Source organism: Pogona vitticeps, chromosome 14 (genome assembly GCF_051106095.1).
Source record: "Pogona vitticeps strain Pit_001003342236 chromosome 14, PviZW2.1, whole genome shotgun sequence".
NCBI lineage: Eukaryota > Metazoa > Chordata > Lepidosauria > Squamata > Agamidae > Pogona > Pogona vitticeps.
Genome location: NC_135796.1, coordinates 19,508,149 through 19,521,484, shown reverse-complemented (window position 1 = coordinate 19,521,484; position 13,336 = coordinate 19,508,149). Strand labels below are relative to the sequence as shown.

General features: G+C 59.5%; 2 protein-coding genes across 2 annotated transcripts; one reads left to right on the top strand and one right to left on the bottom strand.

The window, feature by feature from the left end:
* Positions 1–96: 96 nt before the first annotated feature.
* On the top strand, positions 97–3,774 carry CCDC117 (coiled-coil domain containing 117). Its single transcript, XM_072983102.2, has 5 exons — positions 97–544; positions 846–896; positions 1,197–1,412; positions 1,626–1,781; positions 1,982–3,774. Exons 1-5 carry the CDS (start codon positions 300–302, stop codon positions 2,247–2,249), a joined length of 936 nt encoding a protein of 311 aa, XP_072839203.2. The 5' UTR covers positions 97–299; the 3' UTR covers positions 2,250–3,774.
* Positions 3,775–5,509: 1,735 nt separating this feature from the next.
* On the bottom strand, positions 5,510–7,895 carry XBP1 (X-box binding protein 1). Its single transcript, XM_072983103.2, has 5 exons — positions 7,576–7,895; positions 6,995–7,091; positions 6,558–6,716; positions 6,238–6,467; positions 5,510–5,856 (listed from the first exon to the last, which is right to left on the bottom strand). Exons 1-5 carry the CDS (start codon positions 7,770–7,772, stop codon positions 5,655–5,657), a joined length of 885 nt encoding a protein of 294 aa, XP_072839204.2. The 5' UTR covers positions 7,773–7,895; the 3' UTR covers positions 5,510–5,654.
* Between the last annotated feature and the right edge of the window lie 5,441 nt (positions 7,896–13,336).

Genomic DNA, 13,336 nt, shown 5'->3' with positions numbered 1-13,336 from the left:
ACTACGACTCCCAGGAGCGAGGAAGGAGGGAGGGGCGAGGGGGCGAGGGGGCGGGGCGAGGCAGGCCAGGCCGCGCGGAGGGGGTGGGGGTGGGGGTTCCCTCGCTGGCTCTTCCCGCGTCGGAGGGGGAGGGAAGGAAGCGCGTTCCCACGGCCCTGCGCGCTGACACGTGTTCGGCCCGGGAGGGGGGCCTGGCCGGGAGGCGCAGCGCTCGCCCTGCCCTGAGACACGCGTCCCGGGCGGCGGGTCGTGAGGAGGCTCCGCGGGGGGGAGGGCGCCCGCCCGCCCGCTCGCCGGCCATGGCGGCCCTGGAGGGGGCCTTCGCGGGGGCCGTGGGCTCCGGGCCCCCCCCGGGCAACGGAGGAGGAGGAGGGGGAGGACGGGGAGGACGGGGCCACGGGCTCGGCCGGCCCCCGGAAGGCGTCCCCCCCGCTCGGCGAACCCACCCGGAGCCCCCCCTGCCGCCGCCGCCGGGCTTCGCCCCCGGGGACCCCGCCGCCGCCGCCCCCGGCCCCCCCGGCCTGCTCCTGCAGAGGCGGCCCCGGTAAGTCTCTGCGGCCGGGAGGGGGGAGGGGTGTCCCGTTCCCACGACCTGACGCGCCGACACGCGTCTGGCCCGCTTGCAAGCCTGGCACGCGCTCTCGCCCGCCCGCCCTCCCGGGGGGTCCGCTCTGCCCACACCGGGTCTGGGCGACTCCAAACCCCCTCAGTCCTCCAGGCCGGGCCTTGGGGAACTACGATGCCCAGCATCCCCTGGCAGGCGAGCAATCCCCGGTGGGCGCTGCTAAGATGGAGGGGGTCTCTCTCTCTCTCTCTTGCTTTTTCTCTCCCCCCCCCCCCCGCAGGACCTCCTATTCTTGCAGGAAGAAGCACAAGATGGAGGAAGAGCCGGAAGGGTAAGTGGGAGCCCTGAGGGTGGTTGGGGGGGGGAGAGGGAGGGAGGGAGGGAGGGAGGGGTCAGGTGGGGCCACCACCAGCCATGGCGAGCCCCCCTCTGCCCGCCCTGTGGGTCCAGGGGCTGCTTTGGGGCTTGGGCACGGGTCCACCGGCTGCCTGCCTTGGTGGGGGGGGAGGGCAAAGGTGGGTTGGGGCGAGGATGCCGCCCCCCCCCGGCCACCTGCCAGCAGCTCTCCCCCTTCGCCCCTCCTCTTCCTCACCCCCTGTGGACCCACTCCTTGTTCTTCTTCCCTCCGCAGCTGCCCGGTGGCAAAGAAGCGGCTGGTGGGAGAGACGGATCCTGGCCCCTCGGCCCCCGGCATGGCGGACTGGGCCCTCCGTGGGGGGCAGCCCACGGCCCAGGCCCTCACCTGCCTGCCTGGCCCGCTGGAGGTGCCCTGCGAAGAGATGGAGCAGGTGATGGTGGAGCCCCAGGGCGAGGCCGCCCGACGGAGGCTGCAGGAGATTGAGGACAGGTGAGTGCCCCCCCCATACACACACACACGCACCCCGATGCCCAGACGCCCAGGCGTCTTCCCATTATTTCTTCATTCACAGAATTCACGTAGACGTTCCCCGTTCTCCATCCAGCGTAAGCGGACCTGCTTTTCCCCTCTAAAATTAAAAAGACCCTCCCCGGCAGGGAGAGAGGGTCACCCCAGGGTTTTTCTCCTCCTTCCCGTTGCCAGGATAATTGACGACGAGGAGGAAGACCAGGCGGCGGCGAAGGCGCTTTCCGAAAGCCGTGGGAACAGCCTGCCCACCTTGGTCTTGTCCGATACGCTGAAAACGGGGCTGAAGCAGGATTACGACAGCGTCCTGACCAAGAAGATTATCGAGTCCATGTAAGTTTCGCGGCCGGTGAAAGGGCCGAAGAGGGGGCCCCGCGGATTCCGTCCCCCTCTCTGGGCTCCGTCGGGGAGGGCAGCTTGGGTCAAAACGGCCCCGCTCAGCGTTCATCCCCCGAAAGGCCGCTGAAGATCGGAGGGCTCTGGCCGGAGGGGACGGGTTTTGATCGCTGCCCATCTTTCCCTGTCCCGCTCAGGAGCCGCCCCTCCATGGAGCTGGTCCTTTGGAGGCCCCTCCCGGAATTCATCACCGAGCGAGCCAAGCCCTCCGTTTCGGTCAAGAACTACAAAGCGCCAGCCCTGGCCGAGCGGGGGCTGGCCGAGCCGGAGCCTCTCGAAGCCCCCTTCCTCTCCCTGGGGGAGGACTTTGCTCCGCCAGCCCCGCTCCCGCCCGAGATGCCTTCTGCCCTCCTCTATGGGGCTGCCGAGCCCCCAGCGGCCGTGGAGGAGGAAATGGAGCTGTGAGAGGAGGAGGAGGAGGAGGCGGAAGGGACGAAGCTCGAGGGGCAGCTTCCTTGCCTTGCATGGCCGAGGTCTGGAGCAGAAGGTCCCGCACCTGCGCCCTGCGTCAGAGGGCTCCCTCCAAGCGCGAAGGGGTCGCCGGGTGTGTTTGCGTGCGTCTAGGCCACGGCTTTCCTGTCTTGCCTCCCTGTGGCGTCCCCTTGTGCGGTTCTGCCTCCTCTCACCCTTTCCTGCCTGCTGAGCCGTAAGCGCTGGAGTCTCCTTGGGAAGGACAGGGGCCACCTCGGGAGGCCCGGCGCCTGGAGACAAGCCGCTTTTGTGCTCCCGTCCGCTTGGGCTCCGTGGCGGGCGGAGGCGAGGGAGGGAAAGGGCATCCTTCTGGCGAGGTCCCCCCCCCTTGGAGCATCAGAAGAGGTTGCCACCGAGCGTGGCTTGCTTTCCACTGCCGTGGCGAGACCAGAGCGGGCGTGTGGGCTTGACGGGGCCACCCACGGCTGACCTTCCTGCTCTTGACGCCGAGAGGCAAACACGGCATGGAGTTCGGCCCTCAGGGAGGACGGCACTTTGGCCGCGAGCGGTTTTTAAGATGGCTGAATCCGGCGTTGAAGGCCTGGGTCGGAGACCTTCGTAAATGCAAACCCTTCTCCGCTTCGGGGACGGCCGTCCTGCCGTGTGCTGGTGCTCTCACCGTCCCGAAGGGCCCCTCGTCCAAGCGCCTTGCGCTGCTTCCTTCTGGATTCGGACCCTTTGGCCGGTCAAGCCCGGGAACCCAGAGGGCGGGGCACGAAAGCGCCAGGTCCCCACCCTGCCTGGAAGCCAACGCTGGCCTTCTCTCCATCCAGAACTGCTTGGAGGACCAACGCTGTCGGCACGTGCGCCCGACCGCCGGACGACGGGTCCTTTCCCGCCCATCATGCCCCCTCCCCATTTTCATAAGGTCGTGGAATAATGTTGCGACGTTGGGAGGGGCCTCTAAGGTTTCACTTTCAGGCGCTCGAAGGGGGCTTACGTTCTGTTGCCGGCAGCGGCTCACCCCCCCCCCCCCAAGAAACCACGAGGGAAACCCCGCCAGAGGTTCTAAGGAAACGGAATCCACTAGGACACAAGGCGGGCTGTTCCAAAGGTGTGGCCGGCAGGCAAAACTTGCTCGCAGAATGTTTTGCTTCTAAACGTTTGTCCCCCACCCCCACCCCACCTTTTCAGCAAAAGCTTTTCTGTCCTGCAGTTTCTTTCTTTCTCCTGTTCCTTGAGCTGCCAGCTCATGCGGCTTGGCTTGTAAATGATTTGCAAGGAAGCCATTTACCCGTTTGGGTGGTTTTGTGTTTCAACAGGGGGCCTTTTCCTTGCTTCCTTGCCTCTCTCAGCATCCTGCAAAGACTTTGAGAGGATGCTTTGGGACTCCCCACCCCCGCCCCCTTTTGCGCTGGATATTTGGTTTGGAATAAGCAACGTGAGATTGTGGTCTGTCTTTCCATTGGACCAAGTCACAATTTCTGTTAATAAACTTTTTTTTTTCATGTTTGTAGAAGGACTTCTTGTGCAGTTTCTAGTGTCCAGCACGGGAGAGACAGCAGGCCAATGACTTGAGGTCCTCCGGCACCAGCAGGACGGACCTCTCCTGACCCCTCGTCTGGACCCCTTCCTCACCTGCTGAGACACCAAAAATAGATAATGGCCAGGTTGGCTGCTTTTAGGGGCCCAGGGACGGCTTGTGGCTTAGGAATTGTGCTGCTGAAATTGGTTTGAGAATGCAAAGGTCTTAAAAATGCACAGAAGAGGCGGAGGGCCAGAAAGCTTTAGCAGTGTGCGAGAGGAGAGGAAAGGGACGGCACGGGGCAGCCAGGAGCGTCCTGCTTCCTAGCCAAGGTGCATCTGGCAGGAGCTAGGCTGGAGCCTGACCGAGCGGCTGGTAAGGAAGGATGCTGGTCCCACAGGACAAAGCGCATTGTGGGGCAGAGACGGGCCAAGAAAGCTTGGAAGGAGGTAGCCCAGAGAGCCTTGCTTTTAGCTCAAGGGCAACTGCTGGATCCAGAGTTTGAAACCAGAAGGTGGGAGGGCTCTCAATACAAGTCATTTGTCTTTTAGATCCTTTGGTTTGTCCAGTTGAGCTAGCTTTGGGGCCTTTACAAGGCAGGCTGTGAGTTGGGAGGGGCAGGATTCTGTGCCAAGTGCAAGCCAGCCCCCTCCTGTGTCTCAGACAGATGCTGCGCAGCTTACCATCTTCCTGGCCAATCTCTGCATCGCCTGCCCTGCAGCTGGTGGATCTGGCCAGGGTGCCACCATCTGTAACACTGCCGCCACCGAGAGGGAGGAAATTCTAGGCCAGCAGGACGAGACCTTGCCCCACTTCTGCAACATTCTGGGAAGTCTTGCAAGTCTTCTGTTAAATGCCGTCAACCCACTTCTGACTTGCAGCAACTCGTTCGTGTGTGTATAAAATATGCGGCTCTTGCTTGTCCGTCACCCTCTTCCTATGCTAGGAAAATGTGTCATCACCAGTGATGACGACGACCCCATTTCGGTTCCCCTCCCTTTTCTCCTGCATAGATTTGACAGCTGGTGCTGTGAAACATATTTTATTCCCCCACCCACTCTGATCACCCGAGAGAAGGGAAAAATGAGGCAACACATCCCTCGCATTGCATTTTAATTGCACACATGATTTTTAAATAAGCAACAGGAAAATAAGCTATGTCGAAAAAGCATGTATATATATATATATATTTCTTTACAAAAGATTTATCTCCCACCTTATCTTATTTACACAATGGAAGGAGAGACGCATGGGAGGGACCCTTCAATAACTGCGCATGCGCTCCATGTGTCCCAGTGTTCTCACCCAAGGAAACGGAACTCTGAAGAGGGGGGCCTCCGAGCCCCCCTCCGTTTGGCAAAGGTCAGGCAGGGAAAGGGGCCCATGGGACCAATACTTCGTGTGGCGCTCAAAACACTTTTGAGAGGAATGTTCCTTCCAGACAACTGCCCTTTTGGCTCTGTGTGTGTGTGTGTGTGTGTGTTTGGGGGAGAGGACGGGGGCGCAGAGGCAGGAGGGAGGGGGCTGGGGAAGCCTGGCCCTCCTTCACACGCTGATCAGCTGGGGAAAGAGTTCCTTGGCAAAGGCCTCCTCCCAGGTGTATTCTGGCTCCAGGGGGGAGGCCAGGTCGCTGAAGGGGGAAGAGGAGCCTTCGTAGCCGGAGTCACTGGCAGCCTCCAGCAGGCCGGCCGGCCACCGGTCAGAGGCCAGGAGGTGCGAGATCCCCAGCTGCGGGAAGAGACCCTCGGAGGGCTCCTCCTCCTTCACGGAGACGGGGGGCTCGAGGGGGGCCCCCTCTGCGGGGGAAGCGGCCGCCTCTTCGATCCTCACCAACTCCAGGAAGAAGGGCTTGGTGTACTCGTGGTCAAAGCGGATCAGTTCATTAATGGACTCCAGCTGGGATGGTGAGGCCCCCAGAGGGGAACCGGGGGAGGCTGGTAAGGGACCCGCTTCTCCCCGAGGAGGCGCTTCTGGTGGCGGCTGATGCTGCTTCTCCAGGCAGGATGGGTCCAGGCTGGGGCAGCCCAGGAACAGGTCTGGGTCCAGGCTGTCCAGAAGCCCCAGAAGGAGATCAGACTGTGGAAGAAGAAGACGCGCGCGGGTGAGAAAGGGAGCCGTTTTAAGCCCCGGCAGGCGGCAAGGAGTCCCATTTCCTCAAAATGGGGTCACCGGCCCACCAACGGAGCCCCAAACGTCTCCCCTTCTCTGTGGCAGCTGTTGCACAACGCCAAGCCTGGCCTCGGAGGGGAGAAGAGGCCCAGCCCAGCCCCAGCGGGGAGACCGGGAAGGAGCCACGTGGCCAGAACTTCCCATTTCCCCACCAGGCCTCTGAAGGCTGAGTCGAAGCGACACTCTCCGGGCCTCCTCTGTTCAGCTGCCACTTCCTTTCTGTATCGTGTCTCCCCCCTCCCCGTAACTCAAGGACCACCAGCCAAGAGGATGGGGTGGGGGGCTCACCTCAGAGTCTGAAGAATCAGATGTGTCCACATCCAGATAGAGGGGTCCACCTGCACCCCCAAGGCAGGCGACGGCTGGGCCTGTTCCTGCTGCAGAGGAACACGTAGTCTAAGTGCTGCAGACTCAGCGGACCCGGTCGCCGACCTGGGGGAGAGGGTCCCGTCCCTCTCCTCTTCCTCCTCATCATCTTTCTCCTCCTCCTCCTCCTTGTGGGGATGGGGCGTCTCCACCTGGGCAGGGAAAGCAAAGCTCGGGTGAGCCGGGAAGGCTTCCAGCCTGGTCGTTCTGGGGCTGGAGGGCTCCCTCCGTTCCTCACTCACTTTGACCCCCAGGGGGGCGGGGGCGGCGGCTGCTCTGGTGGCCCCCTCGCTGCTCTCCAGGGCAGGGAGGCCGAGGCGAAGGCGCAACTCCTGGTTCTCCAAGGCCAGGCTGTGCGTTCGCTCCCGCAACAGCTGGTTCTCGGCCAGCAACTTCTGGTTCTGCAAGGGGTGAAAAGAGGAATGAGAAACGAGAGGGCATTAAAAGGGGGGCAGCTCTTCCATGCTGACACCAGGGCCTTTCTCTCCTATAAGGGCAGCCCAGCGTTCCCGGATCTGGACTTCAACTGCTAGAACCCAGCCAAACGGAAGGACGCTCCCAAGAAGTCCCCCTTGGAACAGAGAGCGCTTTGTTCCTTTGGCCCCATGCTGGCATGTGTGACCGAACGCCCCGATCCAGGGGAAGGCAAGGGCTTCTTCTTCTTCCTCCCTGGGCTCACCTCGGCCTCCAGCTCCACCGCCTGCCGCTCCAGCTCCCCCATGCGTGCCTTCTTGCGATCACGGGCGCTCTGGGCAGCCACCCGGTTCTTCAACTTCCTACCCAGGGAAGAGGAGAGAGAGAGAGGGAGAGCAAACAGCTGGTTAGCCTGGGTCACCTCCACACACACCCCGCACAGCCTGCTTCTTGCTAACACTTCCCAGAATCACACCTGCCCCCTCCTAGCCTCGAATTCTTCCCGCCTTGGACTACAACTCCCAGAATCCACTCCAGCCTCAAGGGGGGGGGAAGCCTTGTTCCCTACCTCTCCCTCCTCCAGCCTCACTTTTCAGAAGAAGAAACTTCCTCTTTAGGGACAAGGCTTCCCGACTCGCCCTCTTCCTCCTCCTCCGAACCTCTGGCTCTGGGGGACGCTTTCGGACTACAAGTCCCATCGTCCGGATGGCGATGAAACCGCCTACCCCACCCCACACGGCCCCGTTTTCCGACCCCCAACTCCCAGTAGGTTTTCTTCCCCCCCCCAACTCTCCGGACCGGCGGGACCCCGCCTCCCTGGACTACAACTCCCAGCATCCGCCTCACCGGCGCATGGCCTTCTCCTCCGGGCTCAGGTGGGCCAGGCGCTGCCGCTTGCGGGGCGGGGAAGGGGCCGAGACCGAGGCCGGCGGCGGCGGGGCAGCCACGGCGGCGGCGGCGGCGGCGGAGGGGGAGACGGAGGCCGGCAGGAGCAGGAGCCGCGGGGAGGCGGCGGCGGCGGCGGGGCCCGGCAGGGGGACCATCCTGGACGGTCGGCGGGGGCTTCTCTCCGGCGGTGCTGCTCCCGCTACTCCCGCTACTCCCGCTGCCGCTGCGGACGCACGACTTCCCTCCTTCGCGTCTCGGCGCTTCTGTCTCGCGACCCCGCCGCGCCCCCACACCCATATCTAATGTCGTGGCCCTCCCCGATTGGTCCCGGGGTGGTGACGACAGTGCAGCCTCCCTCGCCGATTGGGCGCGGGAGGAAGGGAGGCGGGGAAGAGGCGGGGGTTACGACGCGGTTGCGTCAGGCAGGCCCGCGGGGGGCGTGGCCGCGTGACGCAAGACTTTCCACTCTGCTCCTCTCCTGCCCCGCCCGCGAACGCCACGTTGGCCTCCCCGCCCCCTTCTGCCCGCCCGCGCAGGCGCAGAGGCATCATCGGCGGTGACGGCCGGCGTGACGTCGCCGCGGCTGCCTGCGCCAAAGGGAAGAGGTCTCTGCCCGCGAGGCGCTTCCAGTCCCCACGCAGAGGCTGTCCGAGGATGCAGATGTATTCGGCCTACATGTCCCATCATCCCCAGACGGTGGGGTGCTGTGGCTTCACCCCATCTCTCAAGCTACAGGGCAGCCAGGATCCCAACCTCCAGTGTGAAAGAAAATCCTCGGCATCACCCAGCTAACCTGTGGAACTCTCTGCCACTTGGGCGTCCAAACACGGAGGGCGTCCAAATTCTGGAAGCCTTTGGGTGCATCGTGGCCCTCCAAAGGAACTGGAACACTCTTCTTGCGACCCACGCGCTGTCCAGAGGATTTCTCAAGAGGAAAGGGGGAACACCCAGAGCCACCCACTTGGCCTTCCTGGAAGGACTGCCCATTTGAGAATGGGTTCCAGTTACGACCAGCCTAACTTGCAGCCCATTGCCTGGAAATGGAAAGCTTGCTGGGCAAACAAACAGCCGCCTCAAAGGGAAGAGGAGGAACGGCAGGCCTGGGGCAGAGAGTCCCCGGCAGTGTTGGTGAGGAGGTGGCACAGCGTTCCTCCCTGTTCTGTGCAAATGTGGCGCCCCAGAAAGTTGGGAGCTGGCAGGAGCTGTCAATCTCTCTCTCTCTCTCACACACACACACACACACACACACACACAGACACACACACACACCCAGGTGAACTGGTCGCCCACTAGAACTGGAGATGTCCCAGCCACAGTCCTCAAGCAGAGCATTTGCAGCAGTAGAGAAATTAAGGCAAAAAGGAATCTCCTTCTCTCGTAGTGGGGGCGAGCGGGCCCAGTTTGCACCCCCCTCATGGCAATGACCTTTTTTGGGGGGGGGGGGAAGGCAGGCATGGGGAGCATCTCTCCAGAGCTGGGGGTGGATTACAATGCCCATCATTCCTGGCCTATTGGGTATTGTTGATTGGGACTGACGAAGTTGTAGGCACCCCCCTAAAATGGCGGTTAAAATGGTCTTTGCACGTTGCCTCCCAGGCCTGCCTTTCTGCTGAAACCTCCTTTGTTTCCGGGGGGGGGGGGGGGGACACAGATGTTGAGGAGGAATTTCTGCTCTTGCAGTCCTTTCGAAAGGCCACCTGCCACCGGCACGGCTGGTTTCCCCCTTCTCAAACGTGGCAATTTCTCATATTTCTGCCCCGTGGGGAAGGCCACCTTCCCCGCGCCACAGCCTTTGGGGGGGGCACAGGAGGGCTGGGAACAAGGTCCACCGTCTGCCTCTCCCTCCCTGTGGGGTTGGAGGACGGAAAGGCCGAGGGAGCTGGGGCAACCTGCCCTCCCCCCCCCACCCGCCTGGCTGGGCCCCAAGAGCAGCAGGACGAACGGGTTCTCTTGGGAAAACCGCCCTGCGCGCTCGCTGCCCGTCAGATTTTGCAGGCTCCTCTCCCCCGAAAGGCAGGCCGCTTATTTGCATATCCTGTTTCCGAGCAGGATCCTCTTCCTGTAAGTAAGTGACACCCATGGGCAAACAGAACCCAGGAGCCTGGTGACCCCCCCCCCACCATCGCCGCCTTTCTGCTGGCAAGCAGCTGGGAGTCTGGCTTCCTGGCTCACTGGCTTGTTCCCCTCTCCTCTCTTTTTTTCCCTCCCTGCCTTCAAACGCTCGCTCGTCTGGAGCTGCCTCTGGTTGCAGGTTCCCAAAGGTTAAGCCCAGTCTTACTCCCAACGGAGAAAGAGCCCAAAAGAAAAGGTGGAGCAAATTTCCAGTACTTGGAAATGGGCCGTACTGGAATCCTAGCCGTGCAGCAACAGTGAGATGGCCCAGAGAATTTAATTTGTATTGAGAACATAGTTTTCATTTGATACAGGACTTTGTTTCCTTAGTTCCGTGGTAGGGCATCTACACCACACCGGCTTTTAAAAGTGAATCAACACAATGCTGTCGTACAACACAGAAAGCTTGCAAACTCTGGTCAGGGAACAAGGGAGGAAAAGTGCCAGTTGTGACGGGTGATCATTCCGTGTAAGGTAAATAAGAAAAAGAAGCGCAGGAAGGAGAAAGGCTTGCTGGTTGAAGAACTTCGAGGACTGGTTTGGGTCACGGTTTGGAACGGCTACATCCAAAACCAAAACAGCCCTGGCAAAGTTGAGTCCCGGGAGGGAGAAGAAGAGGAGAAGACCAGGAACTTTCACAGGGCTAAGTGCAAAGTTCTAGACCTGGAGTCGGGACCCAATGCCCAGTTGCAAGATGAGGAGGGGAGGATACTTGGCTCAGCAATACTATGAGCAAGAAGGATCCTGGAGTCGTCGTAGATCACAAGCGGAATGTGAGCCAATAATGTGATGTGGCTGCAAAAAAGGCCAACACTATTTTAGGATGGAGTAACAGAAATACAGTCTCACGGCCTGAAGGAACAACCCAGATCTGTCCTCCTCACAGCAGCTCACCTCAGGGTCCCGGAACAAGGTCAGGACTGGGGGGGGGGCTCTCTGGGGCCCCCAGCAGCAGGGCCCTGGAGCCAGGCCTCTCTCATGCAGCAGGGGGCAAATCCCCCCAGAGCCCAGGAGGCCCAGAGCCAAAGCAGGCACCGACAGGTGGTTGGCCAGAGGGCACAGACGCCGGGTGGGGCGAGGCCCCAGCCTCTGGTGCTATGGGGGGGCGCGCAGACCACCGCGTCCAGTTTGCCAAACCAACCTCTTCCCTTGCAGGGTAGACCCTAGGGGCCCCTAAGGAGGCTCTGTCAGTTGTGGGGGGGTGTGTGCTGAGGGTTGTGGGGGGAGTGGGCGGGGCTCTCCATTGCTGTCCCTCTCCGGGTTGTTGACGTGGGGCTGCGCCCTCCCAATGGTGCCCCTGCCTGCCTGCCTGCCACCTTCTGTCTTCCGCTCTGCAGGTCTGGCCCTCTGCTCCTCTCCTGCTTTGGATGCTTGAGGCTGTGCTAATTTTTACGACCTTTTAATGGTTTGCTTCCCCCACCCCCACCCCCATGAATGCCCCTGGGCGTCCTTGGGGCAACCACTCTGCCTGCTGATCTTTCGGAAGCACCAGCTTAAGGCTAAAAAACAATCTAACTAATGCACCCAAAAGGGGAGGAAAGGGGGCAGAATCTCCTTCCTCCTACAACAGGTATTGCACTTCTTCAGAGGACTAGAAAAGGGTGTACTTAACGGGTCTTTAAAACACACGGGATTCTGGGAATTGAAGTCCCAGCAGCCTCCGGAGTGAGCAACAGACACGGGAGGACCGCTGGAGACTTTTGTTTTTGTTCCAAACTCTTGCAGCTGCCTCAGAAAAAAAAATCGCTGAAAAAAAAAAAAGAAAAAGACGGTTTCCGGACTTATCTTATGCACAGCATTTCCTCAGCAGAGAGATTTCCTCTGCAGGTCAAGATATGTAAAGGATCTTGTGTGCAGTGGCTTGCAACAGGGGATATCTGAAACAGAATATTTTTCTCAGGAGGACATGGCCTAATCTGCCCAGAATTTAGGGAATATTTTGGGATTGATTTTTTTTTATTCCAGAACCCATCACCCACAGGGGGAATGTTGGTATCTGTAGTCCAATAAAGCAACGTTTTCTATCCCAAATCTCGACACTCGAGGCGCCTTTAAGACTACCCTACTTCATTCTGGCTTGATCACACAACCCACATACTACTGCAGGCAGCGGATGGGCACAAGGGTGCCTCCCACCCTCACGTCCTTTCTGTTAACAGCAGAGGGAGCTGCCAGCTCTGTTTTGGGCGCACGGAGGAACAGCCGGGCTCCACCGGGAGAAGAGGATGGGTGGAGGGCTTAAGTTGGCCAAGTTACTCTTGGGGACTACGACTCCCAGAATCCCCTGCACCAGCATGGGGAGAAACCCAGGAGTCATTGAAGAAAGCATGTCTTGTGTGGAAGGCGAGCCGCCTGTGGTCTGGCCATAGAGCATTTCCGGTTTTAGAGGGATTGACAAGCACCTCGAAATGCGGGCCAATGCAGCGAAGCAGGCCACCAGAACAGCTGAGCAGAGGCAGGTGTAAAAAGGGCCAGTTTGGTCCAAGACACACAGGTCCTCTGGCACCCCGGAAACTCCTGCAAACGTCCAACCTGAGCCGGCCACGGACGTCAACGGCTCTCGTTGGGGTGAGCAATGTAATCATCTTCCTTGTGGACCCAGTCAGACACAGGGCGGGCCTGGGGAGCGAATTCACACGGTGGTGACCCATCTTTCAGAAATGGATCAAAACCTTTTTCCAGAAGGAGCAGGACGCACCAGGAAATAGCCATTTTTAAGCAGACAAAGGCGGTATTTCTCTGATGAAACGACCACAAGGAGCGAGACACAGTTCGGTCCGTCTAAACCATTAGCATCCCATGTTTTATTTTTGCGGTATTTGAAAAACAGAGTGGGTGTAAATTTCAGGAGTAAACAAAGCGAACATTATAAAACTCGGGCAAGGTGGGGTGCAAATTTTCCAGATAATCTTTACTGGGCCATCTATTTATTGCTGGGCTGGCCTGGAGGCTTCAGCGGATCCCCGCGTGGGCCCTGAGGCGGCCAAAACTCTTCCCACTTTCTCCTGCCAATGGGCAGGAAATAAAAGCCTAAAATAAAATAATAAATGGGTGCTTGTTGTTTGCAAGAAGTGGTGGATAGGGATACCTTGAAGGGCCAGACGGATCCACTACCTGCTCCAGAGAAGGAAAAGCCTGTCTTTGCCCTAGTTGGAGAAAAATAATAATAATAATACTGAACAGGGAGGGAGCCAGCCTGACTTCCCTAGGGAGAGAATTCCACCCCGGAGGCAGCAGAAGGCCCTGCCTCGTGTCTCCATCAGACTAGCCTACAGGTGATCATGTGAAGTAAGAAAGCAAGAATGGAAGCAAGCAAATTTTTAAAGAAATAAGGGAAATAACGGGATTAAGTGTTCAAATGTCCCCGTCAGTGGCTTTATTGAATTTGGTGAAGAAGGATCCATTGTTGAAAGAAAATAAGGACTTAATCGTAATAATGATTACGGCAGCAAGGTTCATTTTTTGCAAGAAACTGGAGAAATGATAACCAACTCAGTTTAGAGGAATGGTATGTATAGAGAACTATGGGAGATGGCAATTAATGATAAACTGACATGTGATATGAAAATAAGGCCTATCAAAAAATAATGATTTTAAGAAACTATGG

Excerpts from the sequence above, each read along its gene's own strand:
- CCDC117 (XM_072983102.2), top strand. The coding sequence starts at position 300 with ATGGCGGCCCTGGAGGGGGCCTTCGCGGGGGCCGTGGGCTCCGGGCCC. Across the intron at positions 545-845 it reads CTCCTGCAGAGGCGGCCCCG|GACCTCCTATTCTTGCAGGA; the intron begins GTAAGTCTCTGC and ends CCCCCCCCGCAG. Across the intron at positions 1,782-1,981 it reads AAGAAGATTATCGAGTCCAT|GAGCCGCCCCTCCATGGAGC; the intron begins GTAAGTTTCGCG and ends TGTCCCGCTCAG.
- XBP1 (XM_072983103.2), bottom strand. The coding sequence starts at position 7,772 with ATGGTCCCCCTGCCGGGCCCCGCCGCCGCCGCCGCCTCCCCGCGGCTC. Across the intron at positions 7,092-7,575 it reads GAGGAGAAGGCCATGCGCCG|GAAGTTGAAGAACCGGGTGG; the intron begins GTGAGGCGGATG and ends TTCCCTGGGTAG. Across the intron at positions 6,717-6,994 it reads CGGTGGAGCTGGAGGCCGAG|AACCAGAAGTTGCTGGCCGA; the intron begins GTGAGCCCAGGG and ends CACCCCTTGCAG.